Here is a 22,962-nt window from a genome sequence, read left to right as displayed (position 1 = left end):
CTGAAATTAATACAGGAACCAAAAGTTTAGTACATATTAGCCAAATAAATGAGAATAAATGTGAACTAATCGAACCACAAACTTATAACTGTCCAAATAGTACAAGAGAAATAATCATAACTAAAAGCATAAGAATTAGATTTAAAATTCAAGATCTAGAATATGAGATAATTGTAGGAGTAACAGAATATGATAGTACATATGCACTATTATTAGGATACGACTTTTTAAATAAAATAAAATATAAGATAAATAATGAAGGAATTACGATAGAGGACCAAAACAAAATACGGTATATAAATAAAATATGAACATACGACAACAACTTGATAAAAAAGAGAAAAAATTACAAATAATAAAAACTATTATGGCAGAGACAATCATAGAATCTCAACTAAAATATTTAGAAATTGAATCTAAACAACAGAGACTAGAATGTGAAATCAAACAATTAAACTCTTTATTAGAACCACCTAAGAAAGAATGGATCAAACTTGAAGACGGATGGATAAAAAGAATCTACAAAGATGAGTGATCCTAACCAAAAATTGGACCAAATATGGATAGAGATTGTAGCAAAAGAACAATTAAAGAATACTCTTAGTTTAATACAAGAAAACCATATTCAAATCCAAGAAATGATAACACATGAATTAACAAAACTGTGGAATACATCGGAAATACCAACGTTTAAGATAATTTTGGAAAAATTAAACATGTTAGTAGCTAATATAGACAAAAGAAAAAGACCCATAGAAGAAAGCTGTAGCATTACCTCAGGAGAAAATCTAAACATTACTATAACACAAACTAAAACTCCAGAAATAGTACCCATAGATGCTTGGAGACGAAGCAAGGACCCAATAATGATGGATATAAGTGAAATAAAACCTAAAATCCCTACAACCGTAAATAAAACCTTAGATCTGTTAACCGATTTACACAAAAAAGGACAATTCTAATCTAATGGCCGAACAAGAACATAGTGTAATAACATTTCTTAAAAATCACGCCCAAGAAATTATTGAAAAGGAAAAATACAAATATGAACCGCTAAAAAACAGCAAACTCAAAGACAATGATGCTAAACCATCCAATGTAGACGAATACCTTCAACTAAAAATCGAAAAACAACATAAAGAAATCAAAGACCTACAAAAAGAAAACATAAAATTAGTCATAAATTCGAGTACAGAATGGGTCGAAAAATATAAAAAATATAAACACAAATTTAAAAATACTAAAAAAGAATTAAAACAAACAAAGCTAGAATTAAAACAAACAAAAACAGAGCTAATCCACATTACAGATGAATTAAAAGAATTAAAGGAAGAAGTAAGAGTCTTAAGAACAATGGTTAAAGAAGTAAAAGGGAAAACTATTCACATCAGTAACAGTAGTAGTGATAGTTCAGATAGTTCAGATACTCAAAGTGAAAATAAACTAAAAATCATTGGGTATATAGAAGAAGAAAATAAAGATGAAACAAAATTAATAGAAGAAAATCATCAAATAATGAAAGCATTAGAACAAATGAAGAACATTAATGCAATAATAGAAGAAGAACCAGAAAGTGATATAGAAAACAACGAATACAACAACAAATACACTAGGTATGAAGAATCAGATATAGGATCAGAAAATATAGTAAACGAAGATGCCGATAATTATCCAGAAGAAGAAATGATAGACCCCAATTTAGACGTAGTAACTAAAAGAGTACCTACGATTCCACAACATATACCTATAGGCCAACAAGGAGACTTTAAAGAATTTATAGGATCTATGTCTCAAGGATTAAATCCAAATGGATATTTTTTAGACTTAGATAATGTCTATGATGAACAAGAAATAAGTAGACGAATAAATGATTGGAATTTAGGAATGTACATAGCCTTAATGAATTCATCTCACACTGAAAATTTAGACTATATGTATGACCTAATATCTAAAACAATGATAGGAAAAGTAGGATTTTGGATGGAATCAATAACTCATCAGTTAAGACCACAAATAGAAGCTTGTGCTCATGATTGGAAATCAATGTTATTATTATTCGATATGGTATTAAAAAGAGAATTTTTAGGAGAAAGATGGTTAGTGGCTAGAGAAACAGTATTTGCTGAAAGAAAAGCTGAAATAATAATGAATTTGAATAACATGAAATGTTGTAAAATTAGTAAATTACCAGAATATACTATCAGTTTTACTAAGTTCTTTTATGAAGCTAGGTTTTTACCACAAGAAGGATTGATATACCAACAACTATATTATGACCACTTACCAAACCCATACAACGTAGAAGTTTCAAAAGAATATACTCAATTAGAACCAAAAGAAAATACATTAGGAGAAAGAATTAGAGTACTACGAGCTTATCTTATGCGAAAATGTGAAGAAGATAGAGTTCAACAAAAGGTTAAAAAGGATAAGAAACTCGGGTTACGAGAAATATGTGGATTCACGGAAAAACGGTTAGTTTTTGGTTGTGATGATAAAATTAGGAGAAAATATAGACGATATACTCCTAATCGCACTTATAGACATAATCCGACATATAAGAAGTCTTATACTAACAAGTATGATAATGGACGATTTCGACGAAAACGATTTAGACGATATAAAAATAATCCCGAAAATCGGAACAGATTTAGATATAAACGAAAATTTAGGAAAAGACGAGAAAGACCACTAAGGGATAAAAATACTAAACTTACAGAATGTAAATGTTGGAATTGTAATGAGAAAGGACATTATGCTAATAAATGCCCTAAATTAAAACAAAAAGGTGTCAAATATATAGGAACAACAGAATTTATAATGAGTCTAGAACAAATAATAAACGGTTTTGAGATGATTTTGCGCGGTTTAACAGCACTGATGTTCGACGGTTTAGAATGATTGGTTTTTGTATCGGTTTTGCACAATTTTGTGACGGTTTTGGATGGTTTTTAAATTTATTTCATTTTATATTAATATTTAAATACTTTTTATAATCTAATATATAATTACAAAATACCTTTAATAAATCTCACAAACTAAATTTTCAATACAAAAAGTTAAGAATATACTTCCATATATAATGAAAACTTACAAAGTATGGCTAAAATTGTCAAATAAGAACAAAAACCTATGAAATGTCTTAGGATCTACAGAGTATGCAAATGAATAAAGTAGCAGCAGACTTGAAAAAAATCTTGCACATTCATCTTTGGTAGTTGTATAAGCTATCCTGAAGCATGAAAGGATGGTTGAGGAACAAGCCGTCGTGGCTGCACCTGTTAAGTTACACGATATAGTGAGGTTTCGAACTCTTGTTTCTGACTCACCATTGCCTGTGGAATCGCATTTTCTCATATTCAGTTAGTTATCAAGATCGAAGAAACCAAACCTTACCAGCCATCTCAGGGACTCCGGAATGAAGCAAAGACCTGTTAAGGCAAGAATTCTCCATCTTACAAATGCACCTATTAAATAGACTATTAATTAAATGACATAATTGTATCAAGTAAAGAAGTCAAATTACATTAACTTATCAGAAGCTTATGTCTACTACATTAATAAATTACTTTATTCTAAAACTTGAGATTTAAGTACCACTATAACTATAGAAGTTGCTTGATATAAAAAGTTCAATCCAGGAACAAAGAAATCACTTATAACCACCCAAAGGTAAGCTTTTAAAGCTAATACACCAGCTCTATATTATCCTTCAAATTAGAAGTCAATAACCATGAAAAGCGATGAATAGGCACACTACTAATACACTAGCTCAAATACACGATCCAGTTTCTAACACATAAAGTTGAAAGATGGATAGGATATCTTTCTGTAGTTTACCTTTGTCGTTCTTCTCAGTATCCCCTACTCGGATTGATTAACCATGATTAGCCACTTAATATGGTTCCAATCACCCTGTCGACAAACAAGAGCTTTACATAATCCCACTTGATCAAATGTTTTGTTTCAACAAATGACAAAATTAATGTGAACATTTGAATCACCTGAAAGGGAAAAGATCCAGAAATCTTCCACAATTAGACAGAAATGAGAAAATAACTGACAAAAGGAATGATCTGATAGAAAAAAGGAATGAATTGTTATTAATCCAAAAAGAGAAAACAGTACAAGGTATTGCTACCCCTCTCAACCCAAACGGGAGAGCCCTGCTAAGCAGAAAAGACAAACAAAATCAGCATACCTCACACCTTTCCCCACCCACAGTATATAACCAACTCATTCCCTAAAACACCCTTGTAAATAACTAAGTCTTTCCAGATATCCATTTCTGCCCCTGTATATTTCCCTTTTTCCTAACATATACCTGTAGAGGTTTAGGCCCATGATCTGGTTGCAAAATAGCCCGACTAATATCTTGTTCTCTATCATTGCCTCCCCCTTGAGAAAGTGTCTTGTCCTCAAGACAAAACGAAGGGAACTCACTCTTGATAACGAACTCATCTTCCCAAGTGGCGTCTTCAACTCCTTTAGATTGCCACTGTATCAGCCATTGAGAAACAGAATCCCCATGTTTCTGTGTAGTTCGGGTAGCCAACACTTTTGCAGGAGTAAGTGTGTCAGAGGGATCAATAGCCAATTCTTGGGGAAGGTCAGTAGAAGCAGAATGGGCGCCAATGGCCTTTTTTAGCAAAGATACACGAAATACGGGGTGAATACGAGAGGTGTCCGACAATTGTAAGCGGTAAGCCACTGAACCAATACGGGCAGTAACCGGATAAGGCCCATAAAAACGAGCAGACAACTTCGGGTAAACTCGACGAGCAACTGACTGTTGCCTATGAGGCTTAAGCTTAATATACACCCAGTCCCCCATAGAAAATTGCACATCTCGCCTGTGCTTGTCTGCCCGAGTCTTCATCTGTTGTTGAGCACGCAACAAATGTTGCTTAAGCTGTCGCAAGGCCTCGTCGCGATCTTGTAAAGCATGAGCCACAGCCTCCACCTGAATCTCTTGGGAACTAAAGCGGAACACGGAAGGAGGAGGTCTGCCATATAGGGCTTCGAAAGGAGTGGTGCCAGTAGAAATATGAAATGAAGTATTATACCAAAATTCCGCCCACGGCAGCCATTGGAGCCAGAATTTAGGCTAATCAGACGCGAAGCATCGCAAATAGGACTCTAAACAGCGATTCACCACCTCTGTTTGCCCGTCGATTTCGGGGTGATAAGCGGAACTGTATTTGAGCTGAGTGCCCTACAAACGAAATAATTCACGCCAAAAGTGACTCATAAATACCGGATCTCTATCACTGATGATGGTGGAGGGAAAGCCATGTAACCGAACTACTTCCTTCACAAAAATTTCTGCCAAGGACTTAGCTATATACAGGTGCTTGAGGGCTATAAAGTGGCTGTACTTTGTAAGACGATCGACCACCACCATGATCGCTTCGTAGCCTTTAGACTTAGGCATACCCACAATGAAGTCCATAGATATGTCGGTCCATACCTCCTAGGGAATAGGGAGGGGTTGAAGCAGTCCTCCGGGGGCTAAGGTTGAAGCCTTAAATTGTTGGCAAACAGCACACTGTTGAACAAATTCCCGGACCCGTTGCACCATTCCCTTCCAATAGAAAATGCCCAAAATCCGTCTATAGGTGCGATAATAGCCTGAATGGCCCCTGTTTTTGAATTGTGAAATTCAACTAAAATTACTGGAATCCAAGCAGATTGAGCAGGGAGGACGATACTGCCCCGTCGATACAGTACATCATTCTTCAATTGATAAGAGGAGAGGGCTGTCGAGTCTTTCTTCAAAGTATCCACAATAGCATTCAAGTGGGGGTCTGCTTTAATTTCAGCCAAGAGCTGCTGCTCATCCAACCAACTAGGGAATGAAATAAGAGAAAAATAATCACCCGTATCATGTTACCGAGAAAGAGCATCAGCAGCGCGGTTCTGTTTTCCTGGTTTGTAAACCACTTCAAACGAATAGCCCATGAGCTTGGCCAACCAATTCTGCTGGTCCATTGTAGTGATTCGCTGTTGGAGAAGATGGCGTAAGCTTTTTTGATCTGAGTAAACTAAGAATTTGCGCCCTAAGAGGTAAGGTCGCCAATGCTGAATCGAGAGGACAAGAGCCATCAGCTCCTTTTCATAAGCGGACTTGGCCAAATTATTTGGTGATAGGGCCTTACTATAATATGCAATTGGTTGTCCCCCTTGCATCAACACTGCTCCTAGTCCCCCACCCGAGGCATCACACTCAATACAAAAGTCCTTAGAGAAGTCAGGAAGGGCCAAGAGTGGAGTCGAACTCAAACGCTCCTTGAGTGTATCAAAGGCTAACTGAGCTTCCTCTTGCCATGAGAAATTGTTCTTCTTGGTAAGTTCAGTAAGCGGTCTTGCGAGTTTTCCATAATCCTTAACGAATTTTCGGTAATAACCGGTGAGACCCAAGAAACCCCGTACCCCCTTCACGTTCTTGGGAATAGGCCAGTTTTGGATAGCTGAAACTTTACTAGGATCCACAGAGACTCCTTGGCCCGAAATACAGTGCCCCAAATACTCCACTATGGTCAGCCCGAAGGAGCATTTCTTCTGATTAACTCTAAAAGAATCATTAGTAAGGACCTGTAAAATTAAAGCCAAATGATGTAGATGTTCCTCCCATGAAGCACTGTAAATGAGTATATCATCGAAGAAAACCAAAACAAATTTCCGCAGCCAAGGACGGAATAAGTCATTCATCATGCTTTGAAATGTTGACGGAGCATTAGTAAGGCCGAACGGCATCACTAGAAACTCGTAATGTCCATCGTGCGTTCGGAATGCTGTTTTGTCCTCATCCCCCTTACGCATTCTGATTTGATTAAATCCCGATTTGAGATCAATTTTTGAGAAGTACTTGGCTCCATTCAACTCATCCAAAAGCTCATCAACTACCGGAATGGGGAATTTATCCGGAACAGTGACTTTATTAAGTGCCCTAAAGTCGATACACATTCGCCATGAAACGTCTTTCTTCTTAACGAGCAAAACCGGACTGGAGAAAGCACTCTGACTTGGCCTGATCAACCCAATTCCCAATAACTTAGCCACCTGCCTTTCAATTTCTTCTTTCTGTATGTGAGGGTAGCGATAAGGGCGGACACTCACAGCCCCTTGGCCTGGAAAAAGAGTTATGGCATGATCGTGCTTTCGTCTCGGCGGTAAGCCAGTAAGGGGCTCAAAGACTTCACGATTTTGGAAAAGCAGGTGCTGTAAATCATTCATTTGCACAGAAGATAGTGAGCTATCAGTATCAATAGTGGAACCAGTGCTACCAACAACGGTCATAGCCAAAGATTCACCTCCAAGCCAGACCTGCAAAGCAGTCAATTCAGATTGAGTACCCCTAGTTCCCTGTAATTCAATTGCCTCACCTTCATACACAAACTTCATCCACCTCTGATCCCAATTATGCAGCACATCCCCCAAAGACTGCAACCAGGCCATTCCTAAGACCATGTCAAGATGCCCCAATTCAAAAAGGAGAGCCGTAAGAGTGAACGTTCCTGAGCCCAATTTAATACAGACCAAGCACTGCTTGTCACACCAGACCCTAAACATCACACACCCACTAATTATAATATATACTAATATCAAGATATAAATTTTAGAAATTTAGTCACGGACGTGACAATTCTCCCCACCTTAAGAAATTTCGTCCTCGAAATTCACATTCTCTAATCTAAATTTTATTCCTCAAATAATCTCCAATATTACAAAATTATTTCACATTACCAAGATTCCTCATAATCATCATAGGACCACAAATTCTAATGTTTCATTCCATTAACTCTATCATTTATCAATATCAACATCACTGTAACCATTATTGCAATATACTCTTAGTAACTCTAAACTTCAACCTAGTCAATTCCCTCACCAATAAATCCACAATAAAACTTCAAATATCATATAGTCAATTTTATATCATATGATATACTTTATATTCATATCTTCCAAATCTCACTTTAATAGATTTAAATCACAATTGATTCCATCAATTGCATATATATCAAATATATTCCACCTATCTCCAAGTTCTATAGACTTCAAAAATATCACTTTTGAACCGCTAATATGTACAATATTATATTTTCCTTAGCCTTTAAATAATCTGAATCAATGATTTGCATCAGCATATAATCTTACTTCATCATAATAATAATACTTATATCTATAATTTTTCACTTCATTCATTATTTACATTATAATCTTCAAATACTATCACCAATCAAATATAAACCTCATTATGATGATATAATTTCCTATCAATAAGAGTCATTTCATAAAATCTTAATATCAATATCACTCTTATAATTCTCTATTTAACTCCTCAAAATCAATTAAGCTAACATGCTATTATTTTTTTTTCTTATAATCACCACTATATATATCATCAATCCAACCAAATAAACTTCAACCATCTCTCCAAACTATATACTCAAGGAATATATAGTACTTAAATTACGACAATCAATGTTTTTTTTTCTGTCTTCTCCAAACTCCAAATAATATCTTTACACCCATAAAATTCAATAAATCTATAATATCATTCGATTTGCTTATTTGACCTATAAACACTCAATTTGATCCTTATATTCCTTATATAAACTTAAACCATAATCACACAAACTTCAACTAAAAATAACTTCTATTAACAATATATGTACTACAAAATTTCAATAATCAACATATATATCCTCTTATATCATATTCATCTCTTAATTTTCCTACCTCAAACTGTGCTTAAAATTAGCAAAATTTTATCCTCAAAATTCATATATGAATTATTTCCTCAAACACTATTTAAGCTTACCAAATTTTCATATGTAATCATCAAATCATGAACTCTAATATATTCTCCCACTTTACTTCTCATTGATCACTAACATCAGTATCTCTCTAAAATCATTTATATAACTCTCAATAATTCTAAACCTCAACCCGATAAAGTTCAACAATAGATCTGCACTTGAATTCGGATATCATTTATTCAAATTAAGATTCCATAACTTGTTAGACTCCTGTCATAATCTCCAATTTATAATCAACCTCCAAAACAATTAATTGAAATCTCCACATTTTCGCTTTCTTAATCACATATATATTATCTTCAAAACTCATCATATCATTTCAAAGTCCCTAACCTTACTTCACTTCTGAGATACGTATATTTTTCAGCCAACTATTAAACTCTCAAATATCAATTTCAAGTTATACTAAGGAGAAAAATCAAAAGAAAAACCAAATTCTGGTTTACAGCTAAAATGACCAACATATGCCGTTTTCAGCATAACTTTTTCATACGGAGTCCGATTAAGGCGATTCAAAAACCTCTGGAAACGTAAGATAAAAATAAAGAACTTTCATTTGGACTCCATGACAGATTCAGCCTCTATCTGGTCGAACAATACATCATAAGATTAAGATACGGATTTGATTCTCCCGCAACACCTATATAGACAATTCTCTATTATCTCTAGATGTTCATACACCCAATATTTTACTAACCATCAAATCCTCGAAAAATTTCAAATTATTTCTTAGCTTTCACCAAATATCCATATTCCTCAAGTACTATCGAGTATTTCTTAGCTATCACCAAATATCGATATTCCTCAATTACTATCAACCTTAGGTCCGAAGAATTTAACCTAGAGCTCTGATACCAAACTGTCACATCCGACCCTAAACGACCTCAATCGGCATCGGGCGTGAAATAGAAAGATCATAAGCAATAATTAAGAGTCTCCAATTTATCCCAATATCATAATCTCATATTATATTACAAGTGAAATACCAAAGTTCTAACCATAATTCTAATAATAAGCAGCCAACTTCCAGATCTCACCTAATCGGTCGGTAACCTTCTCTATATCCTGTACTTTATCACCTAAAAACATTAAAACATTTAAAAAGGTGAGACAAAAATCTCAGTAATAAACTATCAGCTATAAAAACCAACTTACTGAACATAGCTACATATATACCTTTAAAAAGGGATTTAATTAAAACCTTATAAAATATATTCAAAACCAAAGTTCATAATATAGTCAAAGTAGTAAACCACAAACCAAAAATATAAAATATTGTATCGATTCTTGAGTTCAAAACTTTATAAAATATTATAATCAAATAAGCGTTTTATCAAACCAAATCGTAATCACTTAAACGTAAAACCTTATATCAAAATCAATCATAACGTAAAACATAATCCAAATGAATTTAAAACATTGTATCCATCCTCGAGTTTCTCCCCTTAAGTATCAATCCATAACCACATATATAATCGAGACGTCTCTTAACATTGCCTATCCCATATGGTCTTACCCGACACTTCTTTGCCATACCCAATAGGTCTTTCAAACTGTGTACACAGGCCATGTCCCTCACTGAACATGGTCTTCAAATATGGAACCACCGATCCGGATAACTCTCGATGGATATAAAATCATAAAATCATAACGTGCTCAAATATCCTTTCACAATCAAATTCCAAACTATTTGATAACCAAAAATCATTTGGCTTCAATTAGCCATTTTGTATCATAAAAATCATATTTGGACTTCAACCCAAAATAATAACAACAATAACCGCAACAGATTTCTCAATCCAAAAACAATTTGTAAGAAATCATCAAATTCATTTTGTTCAATATAGAGATATATTGAAACCAAAAACATATATGTATATATGTAAATCAACCAAATTAAGCCTTAAATCAACATAATCAAGTAAAATCTGAAATTCAGATAGAAGCATAATTAATAGCTTCATTTGAACCGTAATTTCACAATAAAAAGCAAAATCATGAAAAACCCCAATTTTACAAAATTCCTGCATAACCCTAAAATACCAATTTCTGAAACTTCTTTGATTATATATATATATCTATATACATAAAACTCAAAATATAGCATAGTTGATAGTTACTTACCTCGGCTAAAATACACCCGTTCAATTCTCGTCTAAATCCTGTCTAAGACTTTTCGCTCCAAACATTGCCGAAACTCAAAAACTCTTCGGTTAGGACTTAGAACTATGTATAAGGATGCTATGTTTTAAATTTCGAATGATTCGGACGATCGAATCTCTGTAAATCAAAGAAACAGTGGAAAAACGGTTCAGAGAAAACTGATAATAAATATAAAAAAAAGAAAGAAAAAGAAAACGAAAAAGAAAGAATCAGATGATGATGACCGCCTAAGTTGAGTTTGAGTCTCAAATTTGACAAATATCACGTATGATCCTCCATCTTTATATAATCTTTTAAAATTACTCTAAACTTTTAATTTACACATAACATCATCAAATTAACTCCAAACTTTTCCAATAATACCAAATAAAAATCACACACCCACTAATTATAATATATACTAATATCAAGATATAAATTTTAGAAAATTTAGTCACAGACGTGACACTGCTCCTGGACGAAAACATTGTGTCCGTCACCCAAACGGATAGAAAGAGGATTGATGAATTCTGTGGATAGTCCCAAAGAATGGACCAATTTGGGAGAAATAAAATTGTGGGTTGCCCCAGAATCAACCAGTAGGAATACAGGGATACCCAAAATCGCACCTGTCAGTTTCAAAGTATGGGGGCTTGACCGTGGTTCAGATACGGCAGAAAGGAATTCAAGCACTGCGCATTCACCGTTAGTTTCAAGTTCATTGGTTACTGCAGACACTTCTGACTCTAGAAAAGAAGCATCAGATTCAAAGAACAAATCGTTCTCAGTCACCGTCAAACGTAGTTCACCAATTTTGCACCAGTGTTGAGGACTATAAGGCAGAGCACACTTGAAACATAAGCCTTTTCGCCGACGTTCTTCTAATTCTTTGGCTGAGAGGTTGGAACGAATCCGATTGCGATTAGGATTTGGTGTTTGAAAAGGGGGAGTTGGGCGATCTATGTGGGTATCATGGGTTTTTAGGGATCCAGGTTTATAGTCGGGTCAGGTCGGGTTTGTGGGTGGTTTGGGTAAAGTGGGTTTCCATGTGTGAGAGGTCACGTGAGAGTCTATCATTCCCACGGAGCTTCCTCCTTTCTCCTTCCCAAAAGTGCGATTCCCCTGTAACCAACATGATAATTCAACATCCCTTGCAAATTCCATCGCATCATCGCAGGTCCGCGGTCTCAGAGTGCGCACCCATGGTCGGATAACTTCCTTCAATCCTCCAATGAAGTGTCCCAAAAACTGATCCTCTGATGATTTTGGGATGAACGCAGTTACCTTTTCAAAGGCTTCAATGTATTCATCGACCATTCCTGTTTGGCGGAGCATAGAGAGTTCCTCGTATGCATTCTGTACTCTCCGTTCACTGAACCGCTGCTGCATCTTCAATCGGAAAACTTCCCAGGACAATTGCGGATCATCTCGGAACAACCGTGCAAACCAAGTTAACACCGTGCCGGACATACACATCTGTGCTAACATGATTTTCATAGCCGGCTGAGTCCGGTGGACTCTGAAATATAAATCGGCTTGGGTGAGCCATCAACGGGGATCCTCAGATCCATCAAACGCCGGTATCCGCACCTTAGGCATAGCCATCACAGCACCATCGAAATGGTTGGGATGGATGTGAGAATTAAGATTAGGACCTCCTCCCTTAGACCCATTTTCTCCACCACCCTTAAAGCCAGATTCAAAGAGCTGGTGATCGGGTTTGATACCTGATTCAGGTTCAGAGGTGTCCTCTAATACCGGGAAGGAGAAAGACGGACCTTCCGGTGGCCGTTTGGGGTTGTTGTGAATCTGTACAGCCAAGTTCTCCACTAACTTCTGTAATCCTTCCATGGTCTTCCTCATGCCTCCCAGAGATTGTTGAACGAGCTCTAACTGTGCTTCATGGCCTTCCAACTTAGTTTGAACATCCAGCAAAGATTGAGTCCTTGTTTGAATCGGATCGTTTCCCATCGAGAAAGCAATTTCCCACAGACGGCGCCAATTGAAAGGGAAAAGATCCAGAAATCTTCCACAATTAGACAGAAATGAGAAAGTAACTGACAAAAGGAATGATCTGATAGAAAAAAGGAATGAATTGTTATTAATCTGAAAAGAGAAAACAATACAAGGTATTGCTACCCCTCTCAACCCAAACGGGAGAGCCCTGCTAAGCAGAAAAGACAAACAAAATCAGCATACCTCACACCTTTCCCCACCCACAGTATATAACCAACTCATTCCCTAAAACACCCTTGTAAATAACTAACTCTTTCCAGATATCCATTTCTGCCCCTGTATATTTCCCTTTTTCCTAACATATACCTGTAGAGGTTTAGGCCCATGATCTGGTTGCAAAATAGCCCGACTAATATCTTGTTCTCTATCATCACCTCTATTGGCTTGGGATCCAGTGTGAGAACAACTCCAGCTTGTTCAGTGATTCTCTGTCATAACATCAGATTATCAAAAGGTGAACAATTTGACATTAAAACACAATCCGCCTTTCCTTAAAATCAATAGACAGGCACCAAGGATCACAACCAGAAAACTAAGAGTGAAGTAAGAAACCATTTAGAGAAAACAGTTGGACAATCAGAAAACTAAAAGTGGTAATGTGTATACAGGCAACCTAAACTAAATTAACCGATGAAAGATAAGGACAGAACCATAGTCTGTTTACTATTTAATTTTGTGAACTGTAGTTCTAATTACTTTTTGAATCTTTCATATACTAGTCAGGTGGCTTCATATTCAGGGGTGTGAAAGATATCCAAGAAAAATACTGACAAGAGCTACCATGACGACCAATAGAAGAGGAAATCCAACTTGTAATCTTTTCGCATTAGTCCCGCTCCTCAACAGTATCTACAACGGAAGACAAATCGATGTTTAAAAACTCCTTTACAAAGCAAAAAACATGATTACTTATGAGCTGATATTTTAATTTATTGGAAGAAATACTTACCAGTTCTTCCTGCAAATTTTTCCTTTCTTGAATGCTTAGTTTCCGCTCCTCTGTCAAAATTGTAATGATGGATTCAGCCTGCAAGGAAAGAATACAAACTATTAGTTTCATTAGGAAAGAAACTTCCTGACATCCAAATATGTATCCCTGGGGAAAAGTTCATTGACGGATGGTGTCCACATGAAACAGAATACGAATTAACAATACTTTTTATTCCGTTTTCAGAAGTTGAAAAAGACTAACCTCATTTACTTGCTTTAACTTTTCATTCTTTCCAAGATTCAACTCTTCGCCGTTAAAAAAATCAATATTTGGCAACATTATGTGTTTTGACAGAAGAGCGGATACTAAGCATTCAAGAAACATCCTGATAGCACAATCTGATAATCATGCTTACAGTCACCAAATGAACATCCTGGACACAAGTGTTAGATCAAAACAAGTGGGCCTGCAATCCAACCTAACTGCCCAATTGCCCAAGCCAATGATAGCACTCCTGACCCTATTACAGCAGTGATTATATGTGATGCTGCTGTCCAAAATGTTCCTGCACCATACATTTCATTTCATTATCTCATATGCTCACTCAATCTCATCTCTTCTTATTTATATAATTATTATTATAATATTAACATATCTAAAGGTTAAAACCAAGTCGGCTAGCTTAGGACTTCTAAGTGAATAAGAATTGTCTGTTATTTATTGTTGACAAAGAAAATGAGCTACAAAATAGGGAATCAAAAGAGCACTTTGGTAAGTTGAGTTAAATAAAAAATGGAAATAAGGTGCAGATCTACCTATTATTTTTTGGGAACGTGCAGATACGTAATCGTAAAATTGTAGACTTTAACATTTCTAAACATTTATCCCAACTTGATCAGTAGCATAGAAGCACAATATATATCATGAATCACTGAAAATAAAAAGGAGAAAGGAATGTACCTCTCCAAATGCAGCCTTGCCGATCATTGTCAATAATACACCTGAAAAAGTGAAGGGCCGCCATTTAGCTTTCTCAAACAACTTCCTTGATTCAGATCAGAAACCAAAATCCGACTTCTTAAACCAATAAAATTGATGCACAATATAGAAATAAATCAATCTAATCCCACCAAAACACAGACAATTTCCTAATCGAAATTGAAAAACCTAAATCCGAGAATTCCAGCCACAAGCCGAAACAGCCAGTTTGACAAATGTAGGAAAAGAGAGGAACTAACCTATAGCTAATTTCCAGAACATCCAAAGAGAGAGAGTAACAATTTCAAAAGTCAGAAGCAATAACCATACCAATTTAAGGAACTCATAATGTGAAAATACCTAGAGTGGCTGATTCACATTGGAGAGGAGATCGGAGGAATCCCGATGGAGAAGGCTGAGAAGAGCGCTGAGAGAAGACGGACGAGGAAGAAGGCTGAGAAGAGGGCGGAGGAAGCCGCCTAACAGACGGAAATCGTATTGTCTTTTGATATCCGGCAATGGTAAAGAGGCTCTCAAGGTATTGAGTTGTAATGGGCCAACAAATAAGTAGCATAATTATAATGGGCCTTGTAATTACTCAGTTAATCCATTTAGTTTAAGTACATTTAAGTAAATAGTTGTAGAATGTAAAATTAAAGTAAATAAATACATATTTTTGTAGTGACACTTTTTAAAAGTGCATTTAAAAAAGTGTTGACGTAGGGTATTTTTTTGTAGCGTAATTAATTTAATCAAGTTTAAATTAAATGAAATCGCTCCCATAATCTAAGACATTTGCCCCTATTCCTAATTGACCTAGGTTTTGCATCAAGTAGTATATAATATTGATATCATGCAAAATGACATCACATGAATAACGTCAGCACCACCCCCTTTGAGCTTAAAGATCATGTACAACAGAGCATGCTCAAGGGCAACATTAAAGGCTTGGACTTCCTTCGGCAAAGCAAACCTTCAAGAATCCTACATAACAAAGGATTATTCCCAGCACACAGATTCCTTACGGGACACGAATATCATCAACTCATAAGTATATATAAACAGGAATAGACACGAGATACAGTACATTAACTATTATCTCACAACTGGTCTATACTCCTCAATCCTTCCTAAATCATAAACTGACTTAGGCATCGGAGCAGGTTCACCGTACTCCACCCCGTCAGCCCTATGGTTCTGTTTTACATGTTAAATCAAATGGAAGATTGCTAAGACAACTTGGATATGTAGACAAGTTCAGATACTCGGTTATCAAATATACTTCTGAAATAAAATTAGGTTAAACCTCTTTGTGTAATATTAGTTCAGAGAGCTCTATGTAAAAGTTTAAGAAAAAACACTATATTGATTCGATTAATTAGATTAATCTATTTGACGGTTCTAGCACACTATAAATTCAGTCAATTCTTTCACATGTGAAATGGTAGAATGAGTTCACATTTCAACTCCATGATCTCCAGTCAAAGGGATCAATTATCGTTTTAAGGAGAACGGTAAACCCTTTTAATTCATTTTTTAAGATACTTGATGTTCCTTAGTGAATTAATATGCTAGAAAGAGCTTTTTCGCCTTACTTTTTATCTTAAATTCTTAACACGCAAATCATAAGCAGACTCTAAAAAGCCATTATGACAACTCAGACTTAATGAATATCTCGTTTATGAGTAACAATAACCTAATGGTAACCTTATGTGATCTCTTGCTATGGGATATTAAAGCATTTCTTGATTCTTTAGTGAACTAATCAGGTTCAAATGAGCAGTAACCATACTGCCTACGACCATACAATTCTCAGTCTCATTAACCAAGTGGTCGATGATATCTTCACTCATATTGGAGAGTATCAATTCCCTCACTTCACTCATGGTTCCTCAACATGATTCAGAACATACCAAAGTAAACCAATATTTGGCACCCTATCAGATGCTCGTTAGGAGAATAATCTAAGTATGATGTGTCTCATCTAGACCCTGTAGTGACTTAGGGTCTAAGAAGTCCATTATAAACATTACATAGTATACACCTATGCCACATGACTATGTGGTGTTTTCATAAGAGGATCGATCCAATGCTTACTATTTCATATATATGCCCTTAGTTGACATCTAATGTCCTTGACCGATGAAACACCATCAGTAAGTAAGGCACATACTAATCTTTAGTTCATTATCATTCCCACGATAAAAACATACTAGGAATGCTTTAGTATAGTATCCAATTTCCCCATGGTTTCATTTGTTCAGTTCCTCAACCCTCCGAACATGCATAAATCACTATACTTGGATTCTTTATTAAGTAAATTTTGCACAAGATAAAATCAACTAAATGCCTTGTTACTAATAATAATTAAAATACAACGTACATGGACAAAGGCATACACTAGCAAACTAATCCTTGCACTTAAATAATCACCATTGTAATCGTGAACTATGAACTATGATGCTTTGACTTTGATCATAACGCTTTGTATATAAGGTTAGCTCATGGAAAAGATGAGGTATTACTTGAAGTAGTTGCAAGGTAATTGAATGATAGATTAAACATTCACCACTCTCAGATCAAGGAATATATATCTACGACCTTTTGTCAGAGAATTACTCTAAATCCTTAGAAGGTGATAGATTCTAGATTAAGATTGGAATTTCATAAATCCATATAATTTCAGCAACTCGGCCTGGATAAGTAAACAAATGTCTCTTATATGTGATTTGGCATATTTCATAATCAGAATTCATTAAGATATATATGATGAAGGATTAAATTATACAACAACTAAACTATTAAAAGCTAAACAGGCAGAATCAACATTTGACCTTCTTATAGCTCTAGGTTGAAACTGTTACTCTTCTGATAAAGTTGTCATTTTTTCCATTATATATCTATTAGATTAATTGAGAAATTAATTGATGAAATTAAAATTGAATTTTATCAAATTCTAATTGAATATGGAATTGAAGTAAATATATACGACTAGATGCGGTAAGAACCTAACGGGCCATACACAAAAGAACAAGAACGAATGGCAGAATAGTAAATTGGAAATTATATCCACCTAGTACTAACGGAGCCGAAATATATGGATAATTGATGCGCACTTTTCATGAAATGATAATATTTATACTACTAGGTATGGTCATCAATCACCGTATATAAAATGGGTACCCAAGTATTGGTCCACAGGAAGAAATACGAGTTGATGTACTATATTTATACTACTAGGTATGGTCATCAATCACCAATTTAAAAAAGTATGATAACTAAAACAATCTGCTGAGAGTTTGAATGTTGAAAACTGATTTAAGTAAACAAATGATAAAATTTATAAGCTAATCAACATAGATATGGTGGATAGAATGAACTATTATGATAAAGGCACATGGGATAGAATGTTCATAAGTTCTCGAATTCCCACGCTTTTGTTTCATCTTTAAGCTCACATTTCTTCTTTCATTATAGACATGATTCAAATCTGCATGTGGCTTGCCAAAAATAATTAATCAAATAAATCACTTGTTTGAAATCTTTTTTTTTTTTTTGTTAAAATTGGTCAACAGTATAAATGGTAAATTCAGTTTTTTTAAATCCTATGTGCATCAGGAATGGTAAAGTGCATGGCATAAGGATACTTATGCATGATTTTGCAAATTTCAAAATGTAAAAAAGAACTTCTTAATTCCTTCCCCCAACCCCCACCCCCATACTTAAACAAAATTGTCCTCAATGAGGAAGGGATATATACATGAGCAAGTGAGAACAAGAGAATACAAGCTTATTATAATTCTTATTTCTTAGCATGCCCAATTCATGGTCTCAACCATTTTGGACATTAATACAATATTTTTGGAGCAAAACAAGGGAGTCTTGGGCAGGGAAATAAATATCAACTGTAGGTAATAAGCTTGGTGGCGTGATTTAGGATTGTCACTTATTTACCGTTACACTTTTCTAGCTTTATCTCTTTTGCTTTTGGATATTTTGGTACTTTTCCACATTTACTTTAGGGTTAAGTTTCCTTTTGTCAAGCCTATATAAAGAGAACATTTTGATCCTTTTAGGTATCTCTTAAAGATGACTTTTAGGTTACTTTTACATAATATTTTCCACCATATTGAATAGGAGAGTTTTTATCTATTTTCTATCTTTATTCTTTTGTTTTGGGCTTGTGCATCCGACTTCTTCTTCTAAATTTCTCCATTATAAAGAGTTAGTAGATCATCCAGTATGCAATAAGTGTAAGAAAGGAAAAGCCAGATAAGAATCATCTCTTTAGGTATTTATTATTTAGTGTCCCGAGACTGGTGCTAATAGTCTATGTTAATGGCCATAACACTATTTGCTATTCGGTTATTGCATTGAGAAACGAATAATTGATCTAGAGTAAGATCTAAGATGTTTAGTATTAAATTGAATTGAGATATTAACTTAAATTCTAAATAGATGGGTAAATTTCATATGTGGCGTATGATAGAGGTAAAAAAAAACCTATCTTTTGGTACGGTTTTTAGGGTAGCTTTACCTTAGTTTCAACAAATAAATAGTAGTTTTCCGCATTTTAATTCATTTTATCACTTTTTGTTACTTTTTATGTCTTTTACTGTTTTTTAGTTAAATAATACCAAGTTAACACGTACCTAAGCTTTAACTTAATATTTTTGGCTAAATTGATTCTCCAAATGTCACTATGAAATAGTCTGGCACTTTTTTTTTTTTTTGAGAAAAATGCTTGTATTTTCATTACATGATAGAAGAAGTACAACAAGCAAAATACAACAAAGAAAACATCACACAAGCAGAGGCTAAAGCCAATACAAGATCCACGAAAGGATTAAAAAGACTACAAAGAGCAAATAAAACCATAAAAGGTATAAAAAACATCAAACAACAATATAACATATATTTTTCGTAAATCGAAATCTGTAGAAAAGCATCTGCAATCCAAATTTCATCCTTTAAGTCATTCAGAATATTCGGATCTGAGTCCTTTTTTCTGTTGCAACCACGCAGATTTATTGATCCACGGATAAGATAAACCGTTTCCGCTCTTGCTAAATCCGAGAACAGTATAAACGACAGATGCGAAAACCTGTAAACAAGACGGTCGAAGCGGTTGATTCCGGAAGTTTTAAAAAAATATATTTAATAAGAAAAGAAAAATTAATGTGAGTCGCGGTCGTCAAGTGAACGGCTCGCGAGTGCTCAGCGACGTGGTGCGAGCGCCTAGCGGCAGCCGACGCGTGTCCGACGACAGTTGGACGCGCACCCGGCAGCGCGGGGCGCACGCTCGACGTCCGTTGGGCGCGCATGCCCGGCAGCGCGGGGCGCGCGCTCGACGACCGTGGGGCGCGCACGCCCGACGGCCGCTGGGCGGGCGCGCCCGGCAGCCGCTGGGCGAGCGCCCAGCGACATTGGGCGGACGCCCGACGATTGTCGGGCGAACGCCCAACGTCAGTTGGGCGCGCGCGCCCAACGCTGGTTGGGCGGACGCCCGACGATTGTCGGGCGAACGCCCAACGTCAGTTGGGCGCGCGCGCCCAACTGAAGTTGGGCGTACGCCCAACAATAGTTGGGCGTTCGCCCAACTGACTTTGGGTGACGCCCAATTTTCTTCGGGCGTCGCCCAAAGTTCCGGGGATCCGTTTGCCTATATAAGGCACGGATCCCCATGCATTTGAGGGAGGACTTTTTGGGAGGAGCTTCTCACTCTAAACATTTTTAGAGAGAGAAAATCTTTTTTTGGGAAAAAACATTTTTTTTCCTAAAAATTCCAAATTTCCTAAAAGTTAAAATTTTACCAAAAACACCGGAAAAGCACGATCGAGGACTAGACTCGTTTTATTTATTTCATTTGTTTTATTTTCTTTATTTATTTTTATGTTATAATTTTATTTAGTTATTTATTTATTTGTCACGTTTTATTTAATTTCCCGTATTTATTTATTTTCATCCCGTGTTAAATAAAAATTCGGTTTAGTTTTGAAATAAAAAACCTCGTTTTAATATCCCAATACGAACCGTGATCCGATTAAAAGGTAGTTCGGGTATTAAAAACGTTGTAATTATAAGTTTTGAAAAGACATTTCCGAATAACGTTTTAAAATAAAAACGTCGTTTTAGGAAACTCCGTTATAGACTATGATCCATTTTTGGTAGTTCGGAGATCCAAAACGATTGAATTAGATTTAATTTAAAGCTTTTGAACGAATCTGGAAAGTTTTGGAGTGCTGCTGTAATTCTGCCTTTTCTGTCACTAACAGCAGATTGGCGACGGATTTTCCGTCGGTAATCTGCTGGAAATCGAAAATCACCATTTTTACCCTCCTTTCTCCACTTTTTGACATTTCTACTTATATATATATGTATATTATATTATTGTGTAATATGTTTATAAAAATTATTTTTTAATCCTATAACTATTTATTATGTACTATATATTTATTTATTTCATGTTGAAATTTAATTCGTTTGGATTTAATATTATAAAGTAGTGTATATGTATATATATATGGTTTTTGGCTCATTTGAATTATGTTAGTTATCATTGGGTAAAACTATTTTGGAGATTAAACGTTATTCTTCCCATTTATAAACTTGATTCATTGTTTTTACATATTTTGAATTAGAATAAAAAGGTATTATATTTAGTATTCTTTTTCACTTTCTTTGTTATATCATATAATATTTCTTACTTATTTTCATCTATAGATATATCCCTATTTTTAGATAAAACTATGTATATATGTATTTCTATTTTATTCTTGTATATATTTATATATTCCAAATGTGTTTTACTTGGTGAATTTTGGTTTAATTGGTTTATTGTTGTAATTATGATAATGTTAAAGGTTAATTGAGTGAAAAAGGGAAAGTAAAATCACAAAAAGAGAGTTTAATTTGCTTATTTAAACTTAAAGTTTTCTAGATATTCCTAAGTGTAAATAACGTTTTCTTGACATTTTTAAACCATTTCTTAAAACATCATGTTTTAAAACCTTAGTCCGTTCCAACGACGGATTAAGCGAACCTTGTAATTAAAATAGCTTTTAATTGTAAATAATAGAGTTTTGAATCGTTTTCTTAAATGATTTGTACAAAGTAAATTGACTTGTATGCCTAACCACGTTTTCGGGTTAAAATTCTTTATTCCACGTCTTCAAACGCTCGAGTCGTTCCAACGGCGGTTCGAGTAGAGGCCACATAAATAAACGGGGTTTTGAAACGTACCTAAATCGTTCCAACGGCGATTAAGGTACGAACCAAGTAAATAAACTCGTTTTCGGGGAGTGAGTTTAGTGTAGAGTTAACATGTGAATCGAAGCATAAGACACACTGTAAAATAAATCAATTCTCCCTTCTCCCCCTCTCTCCTTTATAAATTTATGCAAAATGGGTGATTCTTTACCAAAATGGCTTTCAATAATATATGCTCAAAACGGTTTCAAAACGAGAAAGAAAAGGTTTCAAATGAATTTTAAACTTAAAGAAATATGCGATTAGTCCATTATCGCCTAACACGCTGAGTAGGAGGTCGGTGGTTCATAACCGGGCGATGTCGGGGTGCCTAGTAGCCTTTCTCCGGAAAGGAGCTAGCCTTCTCGGCTCGTACCTAAGTTTTCCGAACCCTCACCGGTCTCCCGCAAGGGATCGGTGTTCATTTTCCCATTCGTGGGTGGCGACTCTTCCATACTCCGAGCTCCGGTCCTGCCGAGCAGCTTGATTCCACGATTGGTTGCTTTCGGTGCCAATCACCGCTTACGTCGCCATGAGGTGTCCACCCCCCAGTCCGCCCGGGAGATTAGGCCGCGACACCTCGTCTAACAAGTGGCGACTCTGCTGGGGAAGCGAGAAATTTGATTCCGGAAGGCGTGTATTAAGCCCTTAACGGGGATGGATCGTATTATTTCTTTTCGTATGCAATCATGTGCATTATTGCAAACCTTTTGGGTAATTTCCGCGAAACCTCTAGCGAGAGTCCATTCGTCGCTCGAAAGAGGCTAGTGTAAGTTCCCCCTTACAGTAAGGCGCCAAAGGGTCCCCATCCATTCGTTAGGG

At 35.6% G+C, this 22,962-nt stretch overlaps 2 protein-coding genes across 3 annotated transcripts; both read right to left on the bottom strand.

Annotated features, from left to right (window-relative positions):
• Positions 1–3,821: 3,821 nt before the first annotated feature.
• On the bottom strand, positions 3,822–4,879 carry LOC136222572 (uncharacterized). Of its 2 annotated transcripts, XM_066010332.1 has the most exons (3): positions 4,325–4,879; positions 4,005–4,076; positions 3,822–3,915 (listed from the first exon to the last, which is right to left on the bottom strand). In XM_066010332.1, exons 1-2 carry the CDS (start codon positions 4,877–4,879, stop codon positions 4,038–4,040), a joined length of 594 nt encoding a protein of 197 aa, XP_065866404.1. In that variant the 3' UTR covers positions 3,822–3,915; positions 4,005–4,037. The 2 variants fall into 2 exon arrangements, with proteins under 2 accessions (XP_065866404.1, XP_065866401.1); XM_066010329.1 differs by lacking the exon at positions 4,005–4,076 and having other exon boundaries at positions 3,868–4,004.
• A 7,635-nt stretch (positions 4,880–12,514) lies between these two features.
• LOC136222564 (uncharacterized) lies at positions 12,515–15,432 on the bottom strand. The gene is made up of 7 exons (XM_066010323.1): positions 15,253–15,432; positions 14,875–14,915; positions 14,176–14,479; positions 13,933–14,010; positions 13,755–13,832; positions 13,290–13,411; positions 12,515–13,041 (listed from the first exon to the last, which is right to left on the bottom strand). Exons 3-7 carry the CDS (start codon positions 14,296–14,298, stop codon positions 12,516–12,518), a joined length of 927 nt encoding a protein of 308 aa, XP_065866395.1. The 5' UTR covers positions 14,299–14,479; positions 14,875–14,915; positions 15,253–15,432; the 3' UTR covers position 12,515.
• Between the last annotated feature and the right edge of the window lie 7,530 nt (positions 15,433–22,962).

Source organism: Euphorbia lathyris, chromosome 1, assembly GCF_963576675.1.
Source record: "Euphorbia lathyris chromosome 1, ddEupLath1.1, whole genome shotgun sequence".
Taxonomy (NCBI): Eukaryota; Viridiplantae; Streptophyta; class Magnoliopsida; order Malpighiales; family Euphorbiaceae; genus Euphorbia; species Euphorbia lathyris.
The sequence above is the reverse complement of the archived record's forward strand: the minus strand, read 5'-3'. Positions and strand labels throughout refer to the sequence as shown.